Genomic DNA, 22600 nt, shown 5'->3' on the forward strand with positions numbered 1-22600 from the left:
TCGTCGAGAAAAATTCTAAACTTTAATCATTATTTTATAATAATATTTAAAAAAGTAAATAAGGTATAACTTAACAAAATTTATAAATATTAATTAAAAATAATTAAAATATACATGGTTGGATTTGGAGTTTCTCCTCGTTATCTGTTAATTGGATAATCCCGTACGGTCGTGCCAGAATTTGTCGGACATCTGTAGCAAGAGGGTGTGCACTATTAAGGCGCCGTGGGTTTGAGCGAAAATTGAATGGCATAAATTGGGAATTTTGATTTCTAGTGGTGTCAGCAACGTGGGCGTTCGGGAGTCCATACAAAATTACACTCGCGGTCTACCGCGTGGACCCCATTGGCTTTTAAAGCTTGTCAGCTTTATTTTTCGCATCTGCAATCATTTTTGAATACATTTAACTTGTAATTGACCAATGATTGAGATCTATTTGGTAGACAAGTGAAATAATTTTAATAAAATTAAAAATTAAAATTATTAAAATTAATAATAATATATACGTTTAAATATAAATAAAATAAAAATAGTAAAATAAATTGTAATAAAAAATAATAATATATATTAAATTAACAAAAAGGATATAATTGTCTCTTTAATATAATTATAAAGGTAAAACAGTAAAAAAAAAAATGGCATTAGATCATTGAACTCAAAACATCCTATCTTTAAAAGTTGAATTTTGTCATGCAAGTTGGTCACCTAAATGGCTAATCAATTGGATGGGCACGATTTTTTCAAAAAAAAAAAAATCTCTTATCGAAATTACGTGTCAATCTAAATGAAGCTTAAATTTAAAATTTTTTAAATTAATTTATTTTTTTACATGATTTTCGTAATATATTTTTATATAAATATTTTTATAAAATAATATTCATGCTCTTTTATTCATATAGTAAACATTCGATTAATTGCATGATTCAAGTTTAATAATTATAGTAATTCAATTGGTTTTGATATTAAATATTTTCTTAGGGGTCATCATGAAGCCCACCGTAAAAAAACTTCATTTTCTAGCGTTATTGATTCTTACAATTTTTATCTGTTGTTAGCAATTAAGCCCACGCAGGCTCAAGCGCGTGCCATACAAGGCCCTTTTGCATTTAATGCACCAACAATCGGATAAGATCAAACTCTTTGAGTTAAAAAAGATTTTATGTTGCTTGGGTTCAAAGTATATTATTAATATAAAATTTTAATTATATAAATAAAATTAAAAATAATATATTTTTAAAATATATTTAAAAATAAAAATTTTAATTAAAAAAATATATATTTTAAATCTATTTATATAATTAAAATGTTATATTAATAGTATATCAAATATTAATTCTTTATATATAATATTGAGTTAGTGGTTTTGAATTATATTAAGATATTAAATATAATATTTAAATTAAAATTTTTTTAATGTAATATCTAAATTATAAATCTTATTAATTAATATAAGATTCATAAAATTATTTATTTATTATGTATCGTTATTTAAAATTAATCAAATTAAAAATAAATATCATATTAATTGATAAATTCATAATTCAAATATCAAATTAAAAATTTTTAAAATTTAAATATCACATTAAATAATATACTAAGTTTAAGAATTATATATGACATTAATCTTATAATATTTTTCAAAAAAACAAAATAAAATATATTTAAAATGTTAGAAAAATGTGCAACAAAAAAGTACGCTACATAAGAAATTTTAATTTAACTAATATAAAATTTATGGCTTGCATACATAAAATTTTTTTCATAATTTTATATAATATATCGATATTTTGACTTGAAAACTAAAGCATACAATATTGATAAAAACTTTAAAAAGATTAATATCATATATATGTTTCAAAAATATATATCACAAGTTTTTTTTTATGCAAAGAAATTTAATTTAATCTTATAAAAGAAGATATAAAGCGAATTAGATATTTTATTTCTACAAATTATAAAAAAATTAAAAAAAATAGAAAAAAAAGTCATTCTAGAAACAAACTCTTGGGGCTAATAAATGGCATTAGCTGGGTTCTGTTACGTCAAACGACAAGAGAGGCGCGTGGGTTCTGTTAATTTCGTTGGCTTCATAAGCCAACACCACTCTGGCTTTGATTCCGCTTTTTTTTTTTTTGCCCCTCAAATTTTCGATTATCAACTGAAAAAGAAAAAAGATAAAGATAAAGATAAAGAAGAGGAAGAAGAAGAAGAATCCTAGATCAGGGCCTTTACAAAAGTCTCCCTTTTATTGGTTAGATGAGCATAGTTTCTGGCTTGGGTCTGATTTAGATTCGCATAAAGTTGTAAGGACATGTGCTTTTTATGTTTTTGGAGCCTAGACTTGACATTCTGTCTTGTTCCTTCTTCCTCTTCATGAACAAAGGACCATACAAAGTTTTTCCTTTTTTTTTATTCTGATTGGAAACAGAGAAATTTAATTAAAAACGGCTTCCTGACATATATGGGTGCTTTGGTTTTTTATGGATGGGAGCAAAAGTAGCTCCTTCCCTCAAACTCAGGTAACTATTATCATGATTTTTTTTTTTTTTTTTGTTCCTAATTTAATTTTCTTTCTTTTAAAAAAAAATGGAGGATAAACGGATAAAAAAGGTTCATGTTTTATTTGTTTTTGGTTCCTGGGATTGATTATTCTTCTGGTTTAGATTGGTTGGTAAAGCAGTTTCCTTATAATATTCATTGAAAGAAAGCTGATGGTGGATTTTTGTTGCGAACAGGCATATAATTTTTGGAATGCAGGAGACAACAGAAGCAGACATTGGATAAAGGAATCAAGCGTCAAAATTCTTGGGATCATTGGTTGGTTTAGATGCATAATGGTTTTTTTGGATGAAAAATGCAAATTTTGATCTGGATTTTTGGTGGAGGATGAAGAAGAGGTCTTTCAATTCATAATTAAAGTTAGGTACAGGAGAATTTTGATTTTGATTACAATGGAGGCACAACCAACTGAGCAGCCAATTGTTCCTGCTCGTAGGAAAAAGATGACCAAACAATTAACAGGAAAACGTGATGATACGACTCTACATTCTGCAGCAAGAGCTGGAAATCTTGCTGTGGTGACAGAAATCCTAACAGGCACCGGGGAGGATGAGCTCAAGGAGCTGTTACCTAAACAGAACCAATCTGGTGAAACTGCCCTTTATGTCGCCGCCGAATATGGTTATGTTGATTTGGTTAAGGAGATGATTAACTATTATGATCTTGCTGATGCTGGGATCAAAGCTAGAAATGGCTTTGATGCATTCCACATAGCTGCTAAACAAGGAGATTTAGGTATGTTTGTGATACATAAGTTCTATGTTTTCTAAGCAAGAAAGGTATTTTGAAGGTGAATGTGATGTATTAATCTGGCCTTGTTGCAGATATATTGAAAGTGCTACTGGCAGTCCATCCAGAATTGGCTATGACTGTTGATTTATCAAACACCACGGCTTTGCACACGGCTGCAACACAAGGCCATATAGAGATTGTGAATTTTTTATTGGAGGCAGGTAGTAGCCTGGCTACAATAGCAAGGAGTAATGGTAAAACAGCTTTACATTCTGCTGCAAGAAATGGGCATGTGGAGGTTGTGAAAGCACTTTTGGCTAGTGAACCTGGGATTGCGCCAAGGACTGATAAGAAAGGGCAGACTGCACTTCACATGGCAGTGAAGGGGCAGAATCTTGTGGTGGTGGAGGAATTGATCAGGGTGAATCCTTCATTGATGATAAACATGGTTGATACCAAGGGAAACACAACCTTGCATATAGCTACCCGGAAGGGAAGAGCTCAGGTACATCAGCCTTTTGCCTTTAGCAATCAGTTTAGCCATTCATGTTTAATCAGCAAATGGGTCAGTGTCATTGTTTCACCTATAATTTAGACTTTTGGTTGATTGCTTAAATCAAGTCATAGCTAATTGGCTACTCTAGAGTTTAATTTTGGGTTTCTACTGAACCACTTATGTTCATTCTCTGTCTTCCTCATCTCCCTCTGTCAGATTCTGGGTTTCAATTGGATTTTTACAACTTAGTTTTAAGTATTTAGATGATTGCATAAGGGGGAAGAGCATCTTTTCTCTGATAGAACTTCTTCCTATCTTTATCTTTAGTATTGTTATTAAGAAAAATGCTTTTGATTATTGGTTGTGCCCCTACTTGTTGACTTCTTAACAGAAGGCTGAAGTATCTCACAAATATGCCAAAAATTTAATTGAATTAGTGGATTAATATATTTGAAACGTCAAATTACTTGTAATTTAAAAATGAAAAGAATATCATCAGGATTCAAAGTAAAGATTAGCGATTGCTTGTTTTAAACAAATGCTGTGTGGGTGAGATCTTGACAATTTCATATCCTGTCGACGACTTGATTTCACGGATTAAGCAAATATATACCTGAATCTGTAATGAGCCAGTTATGAGGCATGGAGATACTAATGTGAAATTTCTAGCAAAAACATTGAATATCTGTTCCTTCATAAAATCTTGTGGTGGATCATTTGAAACTCCTTTGACTAAAGTTGGATTTCCCCCCATTAAACTCATGAGAGAGCATTTGTAGCATAAACTCTGTAGTTCTTACAACAATTGAGATATAGTCACAATCTTCTTCAAAAGAAAAAAAGTTTAATTACAATCTAATGAATTTTAACCTTAATATGCTAGCCATTTCAGAAGATTTTTCATCAAATCTGTGGAGGAAGGAAGAAATACATCTTCCATTTATGGAGTCAAATAGAAGGAACAAGGCAAGATGCTAATGTAGTCTTTTTTTTTGTGCAGATTGTTAAGTTGCTACTTGGATACAAGGAAACCGACACGAAAGCTGTTAACAGAAGTGGTGAAACTGCTTTTGACACAGCTGAGAAAACTGGGCACGCTGAGATTGCAACCATGCTGCAGCAGCATGGGGTTCAAAGTGCTCAAAGCATCAAGCCAGCAACACCAAATCCAGCCCGTGAGTTAAAACAAACTGTGAGTGACATAAAGCATGAAGTGCACAATCAACTAGAACACACCCGCCAAACTAGAAAGCATGTGCAAGGCATTGCCAAAAGACTCAACAAAATGCATGCTGAAGGTCTTAACAATGCAATAAACTCGACCACTGTTGTTGCTGTCCTAATTGCTACAGTTGCCTTTGCTGCCATTTTCACTGTCCCTGGCCAATATGTTGATGACCCGCTTGACATTCCTCCCGGACACTCCCTTGGGGAAGCAAATATAGCCCCAAAGCCTGCCTTTATAATTTTCTTCATCTTTGATTCCATTGCCCTCTTCATTTCTCTGGCAGTTGTTGTGGTTCAGACCTCAGTTGTAGTCATTGAGAGCAAGGCAAAGAAGCAGATGATGGCAATTATCAACAAGTTAATGTGGTTGGCTTGTGTGCTTATTTCAGTGGCATTCTTAGCCTTGTCATTCGTTGTAGTTGGCAAGAAGGAAAGATGGCTTGCTATTGGAGTGACAATTATAGGAACAAGCATAATGGCCACAACTTTAGGCACTATGTGTTATTGGGTGATTAGGCATCGGATTGAGGCTTCAAACTTAAGAAGTATACGAAGATCGTCATTGGAGAGCAGGTCACGCTCCTTTTCAATGTCAGCGATGTCAGAATCCGAAATTCTAAACAATGAGTTTAAGAAAATGTACGCGATTTAATAAGACTCATGCCATACCCTTTTTTCCCAGCATATGGCTTAATTACTAAATGTATATTTCTAGTTGATCATAGGAACTTCTTGAGGGCAATGACAGATGTGGTTGAATATATAATTATAATTTCTATAGCCACCTACATAAAGGAAGAAAGCAAAATACTAGGAATTTCATAAGCATTTTGCAGCAAATGTGAAAAATTCGATAACATGGAGGCAAATGTAGCCAAATGCAGCAGAGAAACTCCAGTTTATAGCAAATTTAGCACTGCAGTCTGGAGAACTAAAAGTAAAAGATAATTCTCTCTCCTTTTCTCTTGTTTCCTTTTTCCCCTTTGACATGTAGTTGAAATCTAAGTGCATATGATGAGAAACACAACTGGACCCCATGCAATAATTCAAATGAACAAAAAGGACGATTTGCCAGTACACTTTCCCAACAGACTGAAAATGAATAGAGGAAGACAGCAAAGATCTGGGACACCGACCTTCCACTGGAAATCACAAGAAAATGTGGACAAATTTGATGTTTGAAAAAATTATGAGAACGTATTGATTGATTGATGACATGGGTGGCCTATTCAAATGGAGAGTTCAAAGCACAAGGATAACTTTTGACAACTCTATCAAATCAACACAAAAAGAAGATACGAAGGACGAGGCTTAAAAGATATGCATTTTTTTTTATATTTATAATATTTAAATTTAATTTGATTTAATAAAATTATTTTATATTTTATATACGAATTCAATTTGATATAATATTATATAAAATTTTATTTAATTTAAAATTAATAAAATATTATTTTTAATATAAAAATAAAATAAAATAAATATAAATATATAAAACAATAAAATTAAATAATTTAAAAAATAATTATACTTACATCAAGTTGAATTTGAATAAATTTACCTTTGATTTTGATCTGATTTTGATTTTTTATCATTATTATTTGATTTGATTCAAAATTTAATTTAAAAAAAAATTAATTTTATAAAATCATATTGAAAATCGTCGAAAACGAATTGGGTTGCTGAATATAGAAACGTACATGATTGTTTTTTTGCGTCGGCTGACAGCAGAAACCGAGAATTTTGGTGTCAACTCAGAAAAAATGCATTTGGAAACAGGCCAAATATGAGTGGACTTCTAACTACGCATGACTCAACCATTACACATTTAGCATTGATAAATGTTGGATTATTGGGTTTTCCTTTTTCCCCCACTTTACAATGATCAAATCATAATTTGCTGACATTTTTCTCTTAAACTTGATATTACTACCTCAGTATTGCGATGATAGGGAAAACAAAGTATTTTTGCAGCTTATCTATTGATTTTTTTAAATGAATAATTTACCTTTTAGTACTTATATCTTCTGCAACTGGTGATGTGAGTAAAGTTATACAATTCTTTTGCTATAATTTTCATTTTAAGCAAAGTTTATTTGATATTTTGCCAGAAATTTCTGAATGAATTTTGCTGTTCATTGGGTGAGACAGCTGTTTTCCTGTTAGAAGATATTTAGCTTTTTATTATGCATTTCGAATTTACCTTAACTGAATTTCCACCCCTACTTTCATCTTTCCCAACTCTTTGTTTTTGTTTTTCTTTGTTGATCGTTGGCTCATGTTATTCCCTGCCCTTGTTTACTGAGTTCGAAAGCAGAAAAGTTATATCCACTCAAGGACAAGTGACAGCAGTGGTGCTAGGCAGAGATCAAAGAGGAACTGCCACTGGAGAGACTCAGGGTGGGATTGTTTCCTCCACGAGAGCACAGAAGCATCAACTATCCCTGATCCAGGTAAAATGATTAGGCCATCACTGGCCATTGAACATACTTCATCGATGTCAAATGGAGATTGTTTTGCAACTGATCCTGGTGTTTCACACATACATACATCAAACCCCCTGGCCGATGAATAGCCTGATGCAATGTCGACCATAGAAGAAACATCAATGGGTGCTGATGCAGATGGAATTTATCATCATCCAACTATCATGCAAATGATTGACGAGGAAGAGCTTAAATGACACCGCTTCGACAACACGGTCAGAACTTACATTGCCTACATGTTTATGTATCACATGCTCCTAATTTGACGGCTCCACCAAATCATGAGTAATTCCATATCCCCATTCAATCGTGGTAGTAAACCAACAAGGTTTTAAGTTTCAATATTTGTATATATCACTTCATTTCGAGTTCTGAATGCAATCAATATCTTTCAAATGAGAGCTCACAACTTGTCCGGCATAGAGAACAACTTGGCATTGTAGTTAGGGGCGAACCGAAGATGGAATCATTCCACAACAAGAAGCCTTCGAAATCTGTTTTTCAAATATATGCAAGAAGCATGAGACCTTGGCCCTGGCAGGAACTCAAAATCGTGGCTTCTTGCGAAGTGAAATCAGCAATCCGAACATTAAAAACCAAAAAGTAGAACACGTATACACACCATATTCCCCGCCACCATTGAATCAGACCAGATAAAGCTTGGTGCTTCTGAGATGTTCAGAATTAAGTACAATAGTCATTAAAACCAATAATATTAATGATATTCAAAACCAAAACAGGTAAAAGTGGGCGTTGGGATGGGGCACTCCCCACAATGCTACCCTTCATTAACTAGGCAACAGGACTTATCAAATCCCAGGCTTTGAACGCCTGGCTGGAATGCCATAGATGGTACTGTTGTCGTGCATTTGATTTTTCACTCATCATCTTAAAATTGCTATGTAAAGGAAACGAGGCTATAATGGCTACTCATTGCAAAGAGATGAACAGATATTTTGAAAATTGCTACATCCCAAAAAAAAGAACCACTAATGCTGCAAACTGATGTTCTAACGAATGACAAATGAGTTACATACTTAAGCTTTACATTGTAAACAGTAAAATAACCTGTTAGGGTTGAGGTAAAGCTGGTCTCTTTTCCAACAACTCATAATGGACAACAAAATTGTCCTGCAGTCAAAATATACAGTCAGCATTTGGCAACAAGAGTCATGAATAACAGTAAAAAGCAACATAAATAATGCAGTAGGCATAAAATAGTTCCAACCTTGCGGATTGTTTCAAATGAATTTGGATCAAAACAGTGATAAGAACCTCTCTCATATGTGCTTGTCTTAACTAGTGGCTCCAAATTGGGGACTCTTATGAACCACAATCGGTGCTCCTTGTGGTAAAACCAGCCTCTATTATAACTGCCAATAAGAGGTGCAAAATGAAGGTTGGGAAAAAAGGTGTATAAAGCTTTCAACACAATTCATTCGGTAGAGACCATACAGTTCATATGCAGCATATAATTGAGCTTCGTCTTTTGGCATGCTGCATTACAGAGATATACAGATGGCTAAGAATAACATCTTAAAATATACAAAAGAAAAGCAACAAACATTAAAGAAAAGCACACCTGTAAAATATATAGAACAATGTGTCCACTGTGAACTTTGAAAAATAACCTTGCTGCATGCACCAAAAAGAAATCAGATATATAGAAGAAAACTCATTAATTCAGACAGTTGCATTAAGCAGGTTACCAAAGGAAAGTGAAAAACAGCTCACATGTAAAGCGGGTGGTTGCTTCGCATAATAACATTGTGGCACAGTGAACTCTGGGTCACCCTTAGCTGGTTCATCAGACCACGGAGAACCAAAAGTCTTGTAAAGATTTTCCGATGAATTTAAATTTAACCCAAGTGTTGTCAGATCAATTCCGAGAGCAAGGGAAGTCAGATCAGGATCACTCATCTTTAGCACACTTTGCAAACCAAGTAAACCAAATGGGTCTGGATTAGACTGTGCAGCCTGCATTGGTTTCATGCCTGGTTCCCTAAATGACTGATTGACAGCTGATATCTGTTGAAGACGAAACTGGGACTGGTTTTGGTGTTGCTGATATTGCTGGATAAGCTGGTCATAACCCATACCAGAAACTGTATTTGAGGAATTTAGAGTTCTTAGCCCAATCCCAGGTGGTCCGCTGGTCTAAACCAAAGATGAAAGAGGATGTTAGGAGTAATTCTACTTATCATCTACCAAAAAAGAAAAAACTTTGATGCACAAATCAAATGCATATGTGTTCAATGTCGATCACAAGGAAGTCAAACCAATTTCTTCAACTTTCAATGGATCCTTCTTTTCACATGCTGTTATAAGAGAAAAGGAAGGGGCCAATTTCACATTATTTCAGTCAGACCAACAATGAATCTCAATCCAATCCAGCTACTGAAACACTCTTCAAATATGATGTTTCAAATCAGTTATGAATCCGTGCTCCCATGTGCCATTAAAGAAAGATGCAAAAAAATCCATTTCCTTCCACCCCTAATAATCCCATTAGTTACATTCACAAGAAACCATTTACAGCACCAGACTACCACACCTGCGAGTGGTAGCTCGAATGTGATGATGGGAAAATATCTGGGCCATGTAAATGGTGAAGATCTTGGTTGTTTCCAGGTGAAAAGGAGACACCGCTACTACTGGCTAACGGAGCATGTTGCTGTTGCTGCTGTGGGCGATGAGATGAATAGGATCCACCCAAGTTAAATCCTGCAGATCTCCCCATCTGTGCAAATTGCACACAATTATTAGAGAAAATCTCACAATACATACATCATGAAGATGATAAAATATACTTATTTTTTAGAAAATGAAGAAAAGGAAATACATAACTCATAAAATGTACAGCAGGCAATTATTTAAAAATATATATGAAAAAGAAAATAACCCATAATTTTACAATTTGTAAATGTAGAGACTCACAGAGAAGTGCTGAGATTGCATCATTGACACAGTATTGTCATGAAGTTGTTCTTTCTGGTGCAAATCCATTGCATAATCAGAATTACCGCCTGTACGATATCTAATAGTGGTCAACAACTTAATGGTTTTAAAAACAATATCAGCATCATAACAATGCAAAGTAAGCTATTAAATGCATTAATAACACTGCCATAAAAATTCAATAGAGAGGTAATTTACTAGAATGACCACAAAATCAAGTACTGATATAACTTAAAGCTGGATTCCCGAGTACATAAAAAGTGAGAAAGAAATACAGCATTTATATCTGTCAACCAGAAAGTAAAATGCATTAAATCAAAACCAGGTCAAAGAATATCTGAGCACCTTTAAATCCTGGTAAAGCAGGGAAATCTTCATTTTGAATGCTGAACTCTTGGTTTTGTTGAACAATTGGACTAAGACCTTGTTTTCGTAATGAACCTGAAAATTTTTCAACTTAAAATGTTAGAACTTCAGCAGCAGGAAAAAAAGACAAACTAAAGAATCAGAAAGCCTCTTTGTTCGGTTACCCAGTTGTCCTTGAGGCCCTCCAGCAGAATTAGGGCGACTTGTCAACTGAGGGAAATCATTATTTATGTCAAAAGGGGAAATGTCATTTGAGTTCACATCATTCAACATTCCCATAGAGCTAAGATTGTTCACAGCTTGAACATGGCTCTGGGAAAGTGGACCCCCAGAAGTAGGATAAGAATTGCCTAACATTGAAATTACCCGAGGAGATCCTGAATCCAGAAAGTGTCATTCACATGAACAACTGCAGCTAAACTAGAAAATCCACAAGACACATATTCCATCATATAAAAGTAATAATACAAACTATTAAATTGAAAGATATATTCAGTATCAGCTAAGAATATTAATTACGTTAACTTCCAAGAATTAGAAGTAACCAGTGAGTGCTGAAAAGCTATGAAGAGCAATGTGAGAAAAGAAGCCAGAACACATAAAAAGAAAATGAGAGTGAGGGACGGTAAATTAACCAAAATTTCTAGCCATTGTATTGATTTGTGCCCAACGGCAATTATAGTCAGCTTGCTGACAAGTAAACAGTGATCTTTTGTTCAAGTAAAAGACAAAATATAGGGGTAATTGTTCATAGTAACATACCTTGAGGAAGCACACCATTCATCAGCCGATTCTGTCCCTGCAAGCTTAAACCTCCAGATCCACTATTGGCACTTAAATTCAAACGAGAGGCAAGACCAGGAACAGATAATCCTCCACCGGAGCTTATGCTCCTCCCAATGTTGCCCCCACCAACCATGTTTCCCATAGAACTCGTCATCCTAGGACCTGCATTTCCCAAAATTTGGGATACTCCCAATCCTGGAACAGCATTGCGATTACCAATTGCAGCAGAGGTTGGGAGAATCCCAGGTATAGAACCACCAACTCCATTTGTGTTACTACTAAATCCAGGGTTTCCTACAACACTAATACCTCCTCTATTGGTTACCCCTGAATGTCCATGTGAGCTTCCATGGGATAACTGCAAAATGGTATCCATAAGAAATTGAATTACATATTACGAGAATGTCGGATTTTATTTCTTCCTATTATCTTTGATTTTTATGTGCGTTTGTCCCAATGACATGCATGAAAGGGGGGAGAAAACGTGTAGAATTTATATTTCTGCAATCCAAAAAGTAAGATCATAGAAAGGTAGGATTATTACAAGTACCTGAGAAAGAGCAACAGGGAGATTATTTGATGCAAACCTTCCACCAGAAAGGCTCCCAGAAGGTTGTTGAACCCCAGCACTTGGAACATTACTTAATGTTGTGTTTCTTGATGTGAGCGTACCAGGCATGTTGGGAACATTAAAGCTACCATGAATATTATGCAGGCCCTGAATAGTGCCTGCAAAAACAAAAAATACACTTGCATGCGTTCAGAAGAACATAGATGAGTGGAAATCAGTAAAATCTACCCACCAGTGTGATGGAAAACAGGGGAGGCCGCGCCAGACTGACCAGAGAAAGATGTAGCAAAAGAACGCCCACTACTGTCTGGAAGATTAGATGCTGAACCATTGATAGACGACTGCAACAAGATGCACAATATTGTTTCCAGTTAATAGATAGACATGTAATACAAAACTACAAACAATAATCAACCAGGAAAAGAATATGGAGAACTGAAATGAAATACATTCAAATTTGATTTTAAGTTTCAATTAAACAGATAATAGACCATAAAAGGAAGAGGATTTCTAAACATTCCATCATTTCTGATCTAGAAAGAAATAGTAACATTTCAAACCGACTTTTGATGGAGCACCAATGACTTATAATCAACATATTCATACTCTAAGTTACTTAAAATAAGCATGCCAAAACATATTGTCATCAACAAGCACATAAACATATACAGAAACATATAGAAGCAATAGATCCAATATGCTGCATCTAAAACCCACAATAATACATATCTAGTTATCTTCTGCTCAAAGAACAAAGTTCACCTGCAGAAGCCACATACTTCATTTAGGCAAAGGAAAAATAAAGTCCAAAAACAGATTAATGTTCTAAAAGATTTCAACTCTAAATAAATTCTTCAGTTCAAGTAACAATACATTAAGTAACCCTGACATTGCACAAGTGTCAATAGGTCATGCAAAAAAACATTCGTTGTTGAGAAGCAGCCTATAGTGTAAGTAACAAAATCCTGATTTGAGGAGCTGCAACAGTGATTGTAGCCTGAAAAGGACAGCACAATTGTAAGAAACTAACCCCAAAACGACGAAAAGTAGGTGACGAGTGCACATTCAGTTGACGCTGGACCAAACCCAATCTTAGCAGCAATACACACCCAAAATGCTTAACATATCTAGAACAACAATAACCTAAACTTTTTCCTGCTACTTAGGCTATGTAATTGACATGAGTAACAGATGCCCAGCTAAGATTCTCAACATCACATTTGGCTTTACACAACCCACTTTTGCAACTTTCCACTTCCAAATAATGACAGTACACAATCATTCAAAAGATTTTCATCATTTTTTCTCAAATCAAATGATAAACAAAGTGTAAAAAATCTAAAAGAAAATTCAATGTAACATGTCTTACAAGTTATGTAGTTTTTTTTTATTCAATCGCATATCTTTCAGCCTCAAAACCTCTTATCTGTATTGAAATTAAGGTAATTTTGCATGGTGAGAAAGGACAGAAATCCCTAAACATATCATCCAAATAACATTAAGAAACTGAAACCTGAATTCACACCAGCGAGACTGATACCATACGAACTATTTTAAATTGAAAGAAAATAACATAACAAGAAATATAAACAATCAGTGTAACTGATTGCTGGTCATCTTAACAAACCAATCCTCCGTTTTTGATTAAAAAGAAATAGAAAAACAAAATAAGAATGCTCGAAATCCAGGATTTTTTTATTGAGCTATAAATCAATGCTTCCAAATAACAACAATATCCTCATTTCAAAGAACTAAATCCTCAATTAAAAAAAATAATAAAAAAGCCTACACTGCTATTCAGGTCAGTTCAGTTAAGCTCGTCGAAAGGACGGTCTCCACATTTTTACACGGTTAGTTCTAACTTCTAAGCAGCCAAACAGCAGTTTCTAAACAGTCTCAACTATCCGCTAAATCCTTCTAAAAAATTCTCAGGAAAAAAATTAAAAATCGAAATTCACAAAAACTAATCGAAATCTTCACTAAGACAACGGACACGAAAAGTAAACGATCATAAAATAAAAAATAAAAAGAGATTAACTCAGTGCGATTGGAGATCGAACTCAGACGAGTCGAGATCGACTAAGAAGATAGAGTGATAGTTACCTGAAGGTAGATCAGCGAGCGAGAGAGATCTTTCGTTTTTCTCTATTTTTTTTTAAATTTTAAGGGATTTTGTTGAGAGCTGAGTCAAAGAACGAGTTTTTGCGTTTTTGTTTGGGTCCAGCTTTTCTGGTTTTATTTTTGCTTTTTCGTTTTGCCCTAAATCGAACGAGCGAAAGAAAGGGAAACACATTGTTGCTTTTTTTGTGGTAAGGACAATGGAAGACGGGTAATGTTTGGGTGTGATGACGTTGTTTCGCTCATTATATTTGTCGGCTTCTTCACCTTGTGATCTAAGGATTTTTATCGATCTTGAAGCGTTTACGTGGACCATGGTTTAGGAGAATTCGCATGTCGGGAAATTTTTTTTTGGGAGGCATGGGTTACCCTTACAAATTTGAAAGGATTAACGTGTGATTTAGCTTTTAAATTATATTACACAAGTCAGCTTCGACGTGGGCCTACGCTGCCCTGGCCCCTGCTAGTGTCGGTGTCACGGGTCGAGACTCAAGCTCCGAACCCGCGCGGCTCCGGGACCCGGGCATTCACCCTTCCGGTGTCCCGGATCAGCCTGACCGCCATGGTTCACACCCTTGTGAGGTATTGTCCGCTCTGGCCCCCGTGGCCTCACGGTTTTGTCCTACAAAAGGCGCCTCACAAGGCGGAGATGGTGTGAACCCTTTTATACCCCAGGGACCTTCCTATTATGTTCGATGTGGGATTCAGGACTCCCCCTTAGGTCCGTGACATCGGCATTAGGATGCACTATGTGCCCAATGCGCTACTTAGCTGAAGCCTAATTTGGAAGCAACTTGATATGAATTCGTTCCAAATGGCATATTACTGTTCTTACCTATAAACAATATACAAATTACCGATATTTGTTGATTAGCAAAAAATTTAATTTTTTTAAGTAAAATTTTAATTTTAAATTTTATAAATAAAAAAATTTGCTTCCATTATAAAATTTCATCTAATTCAACTTTAAATTAATCAAAACTTAAAATAATTATTGAACTTTAAAGATCTCAAATTAAAAAAATATATAAATTTAATATAATGTAAATTACATTCGATAATTTAAAATATAACATAAATATTATATGAAAATAAAACATAAAAATAATATAATTTAAAATTATAATATAATAATTATATATAAATTTAAAAATAAAAATATTATATTTTTATATCAATATAAATTATAATAATAATTTTTATATAAAATATGATAAAAATATATAATATTTAATATTTTATATTATATAAATACGTGAATTATCTAATCTAATAAAAACCTTCTAACGTAACATAATAACATAATTATCTTATCTGGTTTCAGTTGATTCAAATTTCTTCCTTCTTTCATTTTTCTTCTGTTTCTTCTCCCGTCTATTCTTCTTAAACAAATTTTTGGATCAACTTTTATAATTTCTCCCCTTTTATTATTTTTTTTCGCAACTACTCTCTCTTTTGTTTCTAGATTCTTTTTCTCTTGTTTTTGTTCTTTTTTTTTTTTTTCACTAACTTGTAAAACGGCACATTTTGCTTCCATTCTAAACAAAAGAAATGAGCAGCCAATCGTCATGCAACACTTGGCACAAAAAATGAAAATCTTATGAATAATCTCAATTTAGAAACTACTTTCATTAATAGTTATAGATTATATTATATTATTTTTAAATTTATAAAAAATTTATAATTAAGTATTTAAAATTTTTTGTTGCTAAATATTTTATTTTATATACTAATTTTATTAACAATAAATTGTTGTTGTTAAAAAACAATTAATAATATCATGATTATGGTATTTTTTATTAATTAATATTTAACACGTGAGTATTTTAACTAACAATATTATTTAATGATGTAAAATATTTGACGAAAATAAAATTTGAGTGTTTAATCATAAATATTTTTTATAAATACTAAGCCATTAACAATTATATAATTTAAAAATTAAATTACATATTTACTCAATTTGAAATTATCAACAAACTCAAGAAATTAGGTTTGTTTTAGAACACTTTAATTATTTTGGAAAAATTAGTGAGAAAATTATTTACAAACAAATTATATAACGAGAAAAAAAAAAGTTAAATCAAGCTTTTATTGATTATAATTAAAAATTATAATATTTTATTATTATACTATTAAAATTCATATTGTTACATCAATTTGTACGTTCTTATAATAATTAAAATATATATAAGAAGGATCTACTTAAATTTGTATAAAAATAAAAAAATTTTACTTTAAATGATATTAAAAAAATGATAAATGAAATGATTTTACTTTTTTTTTTTATCACCACAAGTGGAAGGAGTTAAAATATGAAATACACAACTTAAATTTCAGCTCTTACATATTTTTCAAATATATATCAAAGAAATAATAACTGATATCAAGACTGAAATATTTTAAGTTTAATCCAATTTAATTATCTGTAAAATAATAAATCTTTTATGCAAATATATTTTATCATTTTAAATATTTTAAACTAAATTTAAAAAAAAAATAAAAAATGATGCACAGAATAATGACTTGGGCCAGGCTGAGATTAAGATTAAAAATCAAAGCCCAAGCTTAACGAGAAGCGAACAAGGTTTGTAGGCCTAGCAAATGCATTTTATGCATAAATTTCGACGAATTACCCTCAAATCTTCGTGTTCAATCGATGTTCAGTAAAGCACTTCTGAATAAAGATAATTTTTGGCGATTTATTCACACAAAAAACTATGAGGAGAAAAAAAAAAAAAAGGAGAGAAAGAAATCACTCTAAGATACAGCTTATAAACTTTTTAAGATCATGGTGACGATCTAATAATTAACAGGATGATCAATGCCCTCCTTCAGGACGATTTTGTTGATCGTTTTGGTCATCTCGCTGATCTTCAGCTGATTGCTCCTGGATGTTCATTCTAAAGTCATTGACTAGATTTTGGGCTATTCTGTTATTCGCCATCTGCATTTTCGCCGCCAGTGGTGGCCTGCCATTAGGCCTTTTGGCTCCTCCAGCTTGCCCTGAAAACCATGAAAGAAAAAACACAGGGTGACTACGTTCCTTGTATGGATATTGAAAACCAAATGGCTCCATATTCCCATAAAGCCAAATGTTAAAGTCAGCTCATGAGAGAGTATGGCTGACAAACAGGACATTTTTCTTATGATGATTACGTTGCTTATTATACTAACCTGCATTAGTGGCTGCAATGGCCGTTGATTTTCTCTTATGATGAAACACGGCAAAAACTCCTCCAATTACCCAGAGAAGTACCAAAATTGGAATTGTGGATCCAAGTATTACTGGCAACTTGCTCTTTTTCTTGCCGCTGCTTGAGGAGAAAGCTGAGGAGCCATCCCATGGATTTGCACTGGCTGTTTTACATGACTTGCCAGAGACACACAAATCTGGATTGCCTGTCACACTGAGATGAAAATTTGTGAATTATTGGAGAAATGAAGCAGCTTGTAGTATGACTGGATCAAAGGAAAATGATTCACTTACACTAATTTTAATTTGGTATTCTTTGATATTGAGGAAGGAATTGGTCCACTAAACTCACTATCGGCCAAGTTCCTGAAGAAGGAAGAAAGATTTCAGTTGACTATCAGGAAACTGGAAAAAGGAAATTCTGACAAAACAGTGCCTAGTAAACTCACAATTGATTTAAATTTGGCAAGATGCCAAGAAATTCAGGGATAGAACCAATTAGGCTGTTATTATGCAAGTCTCTGCAATCAAAAGAAATTAAAATTTCAAACACCAAATTAAAGAAATTGAGATCAAACAGATTTAACTAATAAAGTTGGAGCTATACATCTCACATTATTTCGAGGGTTGTCATGGAGCTAAAATCAGGAAGTAAACCAGATAGACGAAAGGTACCGAGATACCTGAAGAATTTTAATACCTAAATGATCAGATTTATTTATTTATTTATTTTGGTACAAAGGAGGCTGCAGCCTCGGAACGGTGGAAGGAGTAGCAGGAGTTGAGATTCGAAATCCATACTTGCTGGATGCCATCTCGTAAGGATAGTTACATGAATCATCTGAGCTAAGCTTGGGGTTCTTAATGATCAGACTTTCATGAAACTTAAGAGTGCTATTCTTAAGTATGCAGCTAGAAAATTAATAACTTACAATGCTGTTACTCGGGGTATGTAAGCACAGGTGCAATTGATCCAATCCCGTGTATACGGTGAAGGAAGACAAGGGTCACCACCCCAGTCTCCCGGTGCATCAAATTCATTCTGCAGTGAGGCCAATCCTTCTACTAAAATAACATAAAAGAAGAAGAAAAATAAATAAATAAATGAACAGAAATCCCAAAATTTCATGTCTGAATATGAAATATCAAGCAATTTGTGCCTTAAGATACCGACCATCATCACCATTGGTTCCATCTGTTAGCTCATCACTGACTGTAAAAACTTCCAGGGCATTGATAAGTGGAGGCAGTGTTGAATCAGGTGAGGCAACCAAAGAGAAGGTAGTGTTGGAAGAGGCAGTGGAGTTAGTAAGGAACATTTCTCCTGCTTTTCCATAATCAGGGATGAAGGGGTTTGAGCTAGGTTCGCCATCTATGTAGAGCTCAAAGGATCTGTTCTAGGTTGAATCAAGTGCTAAAACTTCAGAAAAATACATGTTCATGTAAATAGGAACTTCAGCACTGGGAAGATTAGTCCCTAATATTATGGATATGGAGGTGCTGTTAGTGGCAAATGCATTCTGAAACACAGCTCGTGGAGGGCTATCATTTAATCTAACTTCGATCGACGATTCATCACTTGTAAGCACTGTGAAATCGCTTCCATTGATAGCTGGAACCATATTCTGTCGTAAACATTATCGGCAGACCTAAGAAAAAGGAAACTCTAGCTGATAAAATTTTTTGTGTCATGTGCTACAAAGGCTAGAGCCAATCAGTAACTTTATCTAAAGGAACAATTACATCACTGAAAGGCAAAACATACCTAATTATATCTTCGGTGCCATAAGCAACACTCCTCCTTAACATCAAAGCATATTTTGAATCAAAATGTCCATACATTTTCATGTCCGGGACCCGAACTTCAATAGCTGATATCAAGGGAAACATATTAGGAGATGTCTGCGCAACACATAAACTTATGGTATCGCTCTTTGTGACATAAATAACCTCATAGGAAACAACTTCGTTACTTGAAGTCCCCACCGTGGTCCATTGATTCCCATCAAATTGTAGATCAAAACTTGAAGGAGATGATTTCCTGTCATAATTTCCATTGAAAAAACTGGCTCGGACAAGAACTTGAGATCCCTTGTCAGCATCAATGGAGTAACAGTTTTTCTTCCTCTCAGTGAATACCCTTAGAGTGGTCATTGCTTGAGCTACTGATTTGCGAGATTGCACCACTACGGACTCACCATGTTGAATGTAGTTATCATCTCCAACCCAATCGATGGAATAGTCATCAGTATAAATTTCAGAAGCTCCACAGTCGATGCTTACTGAAATTCACATAGCAAAATGTTTTAACATTAAATTGTAAAATAATTCAACACAAAGAACAAATGGAACTTTAGTACAAGAAATGAGCTCACCATCAGCGGTAAGTGTGGAAAATGCAGAAGCTGCTATGATCAGAAGTAAGAGATAGGCAGCCATGGCTATTTTGAGGGAAGGATGGAGACGGTGGACATGCATGATTAAGGGTTTAGTGCTCATTAAATAGAGTAGTGAACTATTTAGTATAGCTTGACAACGATCGAGCATGAGGTTATTATTCCAGCCAAAAAACAAAGGAAAATAAAACTCATGAGATTGTAATTAGACTCGTAAACTTGGCATTATTTGGTGCCAGCCCATGGTTTTGGATTTGGTCGATTTTCCTTCATAGTGTATACATCATTGAACTGTCAGTCTACAGTATTGTGAGTCGAAATTTGTCACTTATGGACTAAGTTTATGCACTACTTTGATCAGCCTAATTGTGTCAAAAAAATATATTTAAATTTGCATATCATCCTCCGAACAAAATGACAACGGATTGGGTTGAAATAAGTTTTTATTTGTTTAAATCTGACATTTTTTATATAATCAAAACCTAAACCCAATCTAATTTTAAAAGATTATTTTTGTACTTAACTCATCTTACAATACATAAAATCACAATCAACTCGTTTCAATTCGAAATTAATAAAAAGTTATATTTTTAATATTAAAAATTTTAAATATAAATTATTATTTTTAAATATAAATATACAATTAAATAAATATAAAAAATATATAATTATAAAATTAAATAAATAATATATATATATATATATATATATATATATCAAATTGGGTTAAAACGAATTTGCTTAAACTTAGATCCCTTTTTTTTTTTACAAAATCCTATCTTATTCGACTTAAGATTTGATTAAAAAAATTAACTTTATAAAATTGAATAGATCAAAATTTGATAAATTTAGATTGAATTGTCAATCATATCCATATTCAAACTATTTTATATGTCAACTGATAAAATTCATACGCGTTAAAAAATTATGTTGAATATAAACAAAATGTGTACTTTTGACGTGTGGAATTAATCATATGCAAAATCAAAGTCTCTTTTAGTTGTTGATCTCTAACACCACACAAATAAGTTGAATGTTTACTAGCAGGAAATTTTGAACATTAAAGCTCGACTGCAATCTGAGAAACAGATCATCCAAATGGTCTTATTCCTTTTGGGAGTAGATATTGAGCCTATTTGGAGCCATATAGGCCCATGATGCCCAATTGCATTAGGCAAATTGCCCATTTTCTTCTAATAATTTGGGCCTCTTTCACCATACAATCTTTAGGTTCTTAACATGGTGTGCACCTACATCCAAATTGATTATTTGAGCTACTACTATGAAATCTTGATGATGGGTCCATTCTTTTCTCTTCTCTCAACCCAAGCCCCAAACATTATAATCTCGGGGGATTTTTTCCTTTTTTTTTTTATATAATTAATTTAATTAGTCCAAATCAAGTGAAAATGCGTTTGGAGTTACCTTAACACAGGCTTGAATATGCATTGGAGCAGCTAGAGGACTCCATTAAGTTCACACAGGCTATGCAAAAGCAGTCATTCATCGTGATGTGAAGCCTGCAAATATCTTAATTGATGAGAATCTCATGGCCAAAGTTGCTGGTTTTGGGGTGTCCAAGACAGGTCCTGAAATTGATCAGACCCATGTCAGCATGGCAGTGAAAGGGATTTTTGGATATCTGGACCCCGAATATCAACTGACATAGAAATCTGGTGTATTTTCAGTTGGAATGGATTTGTTTGAAGTTCTTTGTGCAAGACCAGTAATAGACCCGACTCTTCCAAGGGAAATTGAAAATCTATCTGAATGGGCAATGAAATGGCAGAAGAGAGGACAGATGGGGCAAATAATTGATCCTAATCTCATAGGAAACATCAGGTCCGATTCTCTTAGGAGTTTGGAGAAACTACTGAGAAGTGCTTAGCTGAATTTTGGTGTGGACAGGCCCCTCCGTAGGAGATGTCATACGGAATCAGGAGGCTATTGTTCAAGGCGATCCTGAAGAAAACAGTACAAATATGATTGTAGAGCTTTCTCCACAAATCAACAATATCAGTCAGCTTGATCCAACTATTTCTTCTGCACAGTTTCGGGTGTGTAGTGTGGACGACCTCTCAGGCTTTTCAACGAGTAGAGTGTTCTCACAAGTCACAGCTGGTGAAGTCTGATGGCGGGTGACTTGATGTGATGGAAAATCCTATGGGTTAAGCTTCTCTTTTGACACTGCTTACATGGTTTTCTCTCATCCGCCACATCTTGCCACATCCTAGTAGATAAGCTAGTTTCCTTTATTTTGTTTAAAAAGGTGGGATGATTGTGGTATGTCAGTTCGTTATCCTAGACGATGATGTGTTTTCTTTGGTTAGTCATCAGACAAACCAGAGAGAAGCTGTCTGTGAGTTCTTTCATGTACATTACAGAGGCAACTCTTCAAAACCATTTGTGTTCTAAAATGGAACTGCATAAAGTCTTGTAAGCTCTTTCATGTACAGCAGGCGTGGAGGTTTCAAGCAAGCTTTAGGAAACTGACAGAGCTGTTGCAGTTTAAAATTTCTCTTGTAGCGTTGTTTCTGATTTGCAATGGCTATGACTTTATTTGCTATACAGTGCATTTCGACTTTTGCAAGTGATCATGTGATTATTTTCAAATTGATTCTTTTCTTTATATTATCCAATCTTGGTGTAATGTTTCACTTTATCTTGCTGCATCAACATGAACAAATGAGAGAAAATTGTTCCACCAGG

At 33.9% G+C, this 22600-nt stretch overlaps 4 protein-coding genes and 1 non-coding gene across 17 annotated transcripts; 2 read left to right on the plus strand and 3 right to left on the minus strand.

The window, feature by feature from the left end:
* The first annotated feature begins 2051 nt into the window (after positions 1 to 2051).
* Positions 2052 to 5794, plus strand: LOC111301431 (ankyrin repeat-containing protein At5g02620-like). Its single transcript, XM_022897057.2, has 4 exons — positions 2052 to 2519; positions 2736 to 3294; positions 3384 to 3796; positions 4788 to 5794. The coding sequence occupies exons 2-4, from the start codon at positions 2952 to 2954 to the stop codon at positions 5664 to 5666; spliced, it is 1635 nt and encodes a 544-aa protein (XP_022752792.1). The 5' UTR covers positions 2052 to 2519; positions 2736 to 2951; the 3' UTR covers positions 5667 to 5794.
* Positions 5795 to 7473: 1679 nt separating this feature from the next.
* Positions 7474 to 14455, minus strand: LOC111301432 (putative NOT transcription complex subunit VIP2). 13 transcript variants are annotated; one of them, XR_016328339.1, is made up of 16 exons: positions 14285 to 14455; positions 13055 to 13178; positions 12453 to 12522; positions 12161 to 12339; positions 11587 to 11968; positions 10989 to 11201; positions 10804 to 10899; positions 10438 to 10526; positions 10055 to 10240; positions 9235 to 9657; positions 9083 to 9135; positions 8956 to 8997; positions 8729 to 8873; positions 8569 to 8631; positions 8123 to 8169; positions 7474 to 7994 (listed from the first exon to the last, which is right to left on the minus strand). XR_016328339.1 is itself a non-coding variant. In XM_022897060.2 (15 exons), exons 2-14 carry the CDS (start codon positions 13070 to 13072, stop codon positions 8572 to 8574), a joined length of 1956 nt encoding a protein of 651 aa, XP_022752795.2. In that variant the 5' UTR covers positions 13073 to 13178; positions 14285 to 14455; the 3' UTR covers positions 7474 to 8169; positions 8569 to 8571. The 13 variants fall into 13 exon arrangements, 7 of the variants coding, with proteins under 7 accessions (XP_022752795.2, XP_022752794.2, XP_089600984.1 ...); XR_002691521.2 differs by having other exon boundaries at positions 12414 to 12522; XR_016328341.1 differs by having other exon boundaries at positions 9780 to 10240; positions 12414 to 12522.
* On the plus strand, positions 12414 to 12494 carry LOC149514778 (small nucleolar RNA snoR35). Its single transcript, XR_016328433.1, has one exon. It is a non-coding gene; the product is annotated as a small nucleolar RNA snoR35 (small nucleolar RNA).
* A 2665-nt stretch (positions 14456 to 17120) lies between the features above and the next one.
* LOC111301856 (uncharacterized) lies at positions 17121 to 19117 on the minus strand. The gene is made up of 9 exons (XM_089744254.1): positions 18930 to 19117; positions 18656 to 18887; positions 18439 to 18537; positions 18234 to 18355; positions 18110 to 18178; positions 17945 to 18016; positions 17790 to 17861; positions 17477 to 17709; positions 17121 to 17305 (listed from the first exon to the last, which is right to left on the minus strand). The coding sequence occupies exons 1-9, from the start codon at positions 19115 to 19117 to the stop codon at positions 17121 to 17123; spliced, it is 1272 nt and encodes a 423-aa protein (XP_089600380.1).
* Positions 18849 to 19973, minus strand: LOC111301857 (uncharacterized protein At1g24485-like). The gene is made up of 2 exons (XM_022897863.2): positions 19871 to 19973; positions 18849 to 19777 (listed from the first exon to the last, which is right to left on the minus strand). Exons 1-2 carry the CDS (start codon positions 19971 to 19973, stop codon positions 19200 to 19202), a joined length of 681 nt encoding a protein of 226 aa, XP_022753598.1. The 3' UTR covers positions 18849 to 19199.
* Between the last annotated feature and the right edge of the window lie 2627 nt (positions 19974 to 22600).

Source organism: Durio zibethinus, chromosome 15, assembly GCF_047325235.1.
Source record: "Durio zibethinus cultivar Kanyao isolate XHJ-2024 chromosome 15, ASM4732523v1, whole genome shotgun sequence".
Lineage (NCBI taxonomy): Eukaryota > Viridiplantae > Streptophyta > Magnoliopsida > Malvales > Malvaceae > Durio > Durio zibethinus.

Bases quoted from the DNA above. Each gene is read 5' to 3' on its own strand.
- LOC111301431 (XM_022897057.2), top strand. From the start codon at position 2,952: ATGGAGGCACAACCAACTGAGCAGCCAATTGTTCCTGCTCGTAGGAAA. The intron at 3,295-3,383 runs GTATGTTTGTGA...GCCTTGTTGCAG, and splicing joins TGCTAAACAAGGAGATTTAG to ATATATTGAAAGTGCTACTG. The intron at 3,797-4,787 runs GTACATCAGCCT...TTTTTTGTGCAG, and splicing joins CCCGGAAGGGAAGAGCTCAG to ATTGTTAAGTTGCTACTTGG.
- LOC111301432 (XM_089744856.1), bottom strand. The intron at 11,969-12,160 runs GTACTTGTAATA...ACCATTTTGCAG, and splicing joins TCCCTGTTGCTCTTTCTCAG to TTATCCCATGGAAGCTCACA. The intron at 10,241-10,437 runs GTGAGTCTCTAC...CAATTTGCACAG, and splicing joins TGCAATCTCAGCACTTCTCT to ATGGGGAGATCTGCAGGATT.
- LOC111301856 (XM_089744254.1), bottom strand. From the start codon at position 19,117: ATGGTTCCAGCTATCAATGGAAGCGATTTCACAGTGCTTACAAGTGAT. The intron at 18,888-18,929 runs GTATTTTTCTGA...AACCTAGAACAG, and splicing joins GTTCCTATTTACATGAACAT to ATCCTTTGAGCTCTACATAG. The intron at 17,710-17,789 runs GTAAGTGAATCA...TTTTCATCTCAG, and splicing joins AATACCAAATTAAAATTAGT to TGTGACAGGCAATCCAGATT.
- LOC111301857 (XM_022897863.2), bottom strand. From the start codon at position 19,973: ATGCATGTCCACCGTCTCCATCCTTCCCTCAAAATAGCCATGGCTGCC. The intron at 19,778-19,870 runs GTGAGCTCATTT...TGTGAATTTCAG, and splicing joins TTCCACACTTACCGCTGATG to TAAGCATCGACTGTGGAGCT.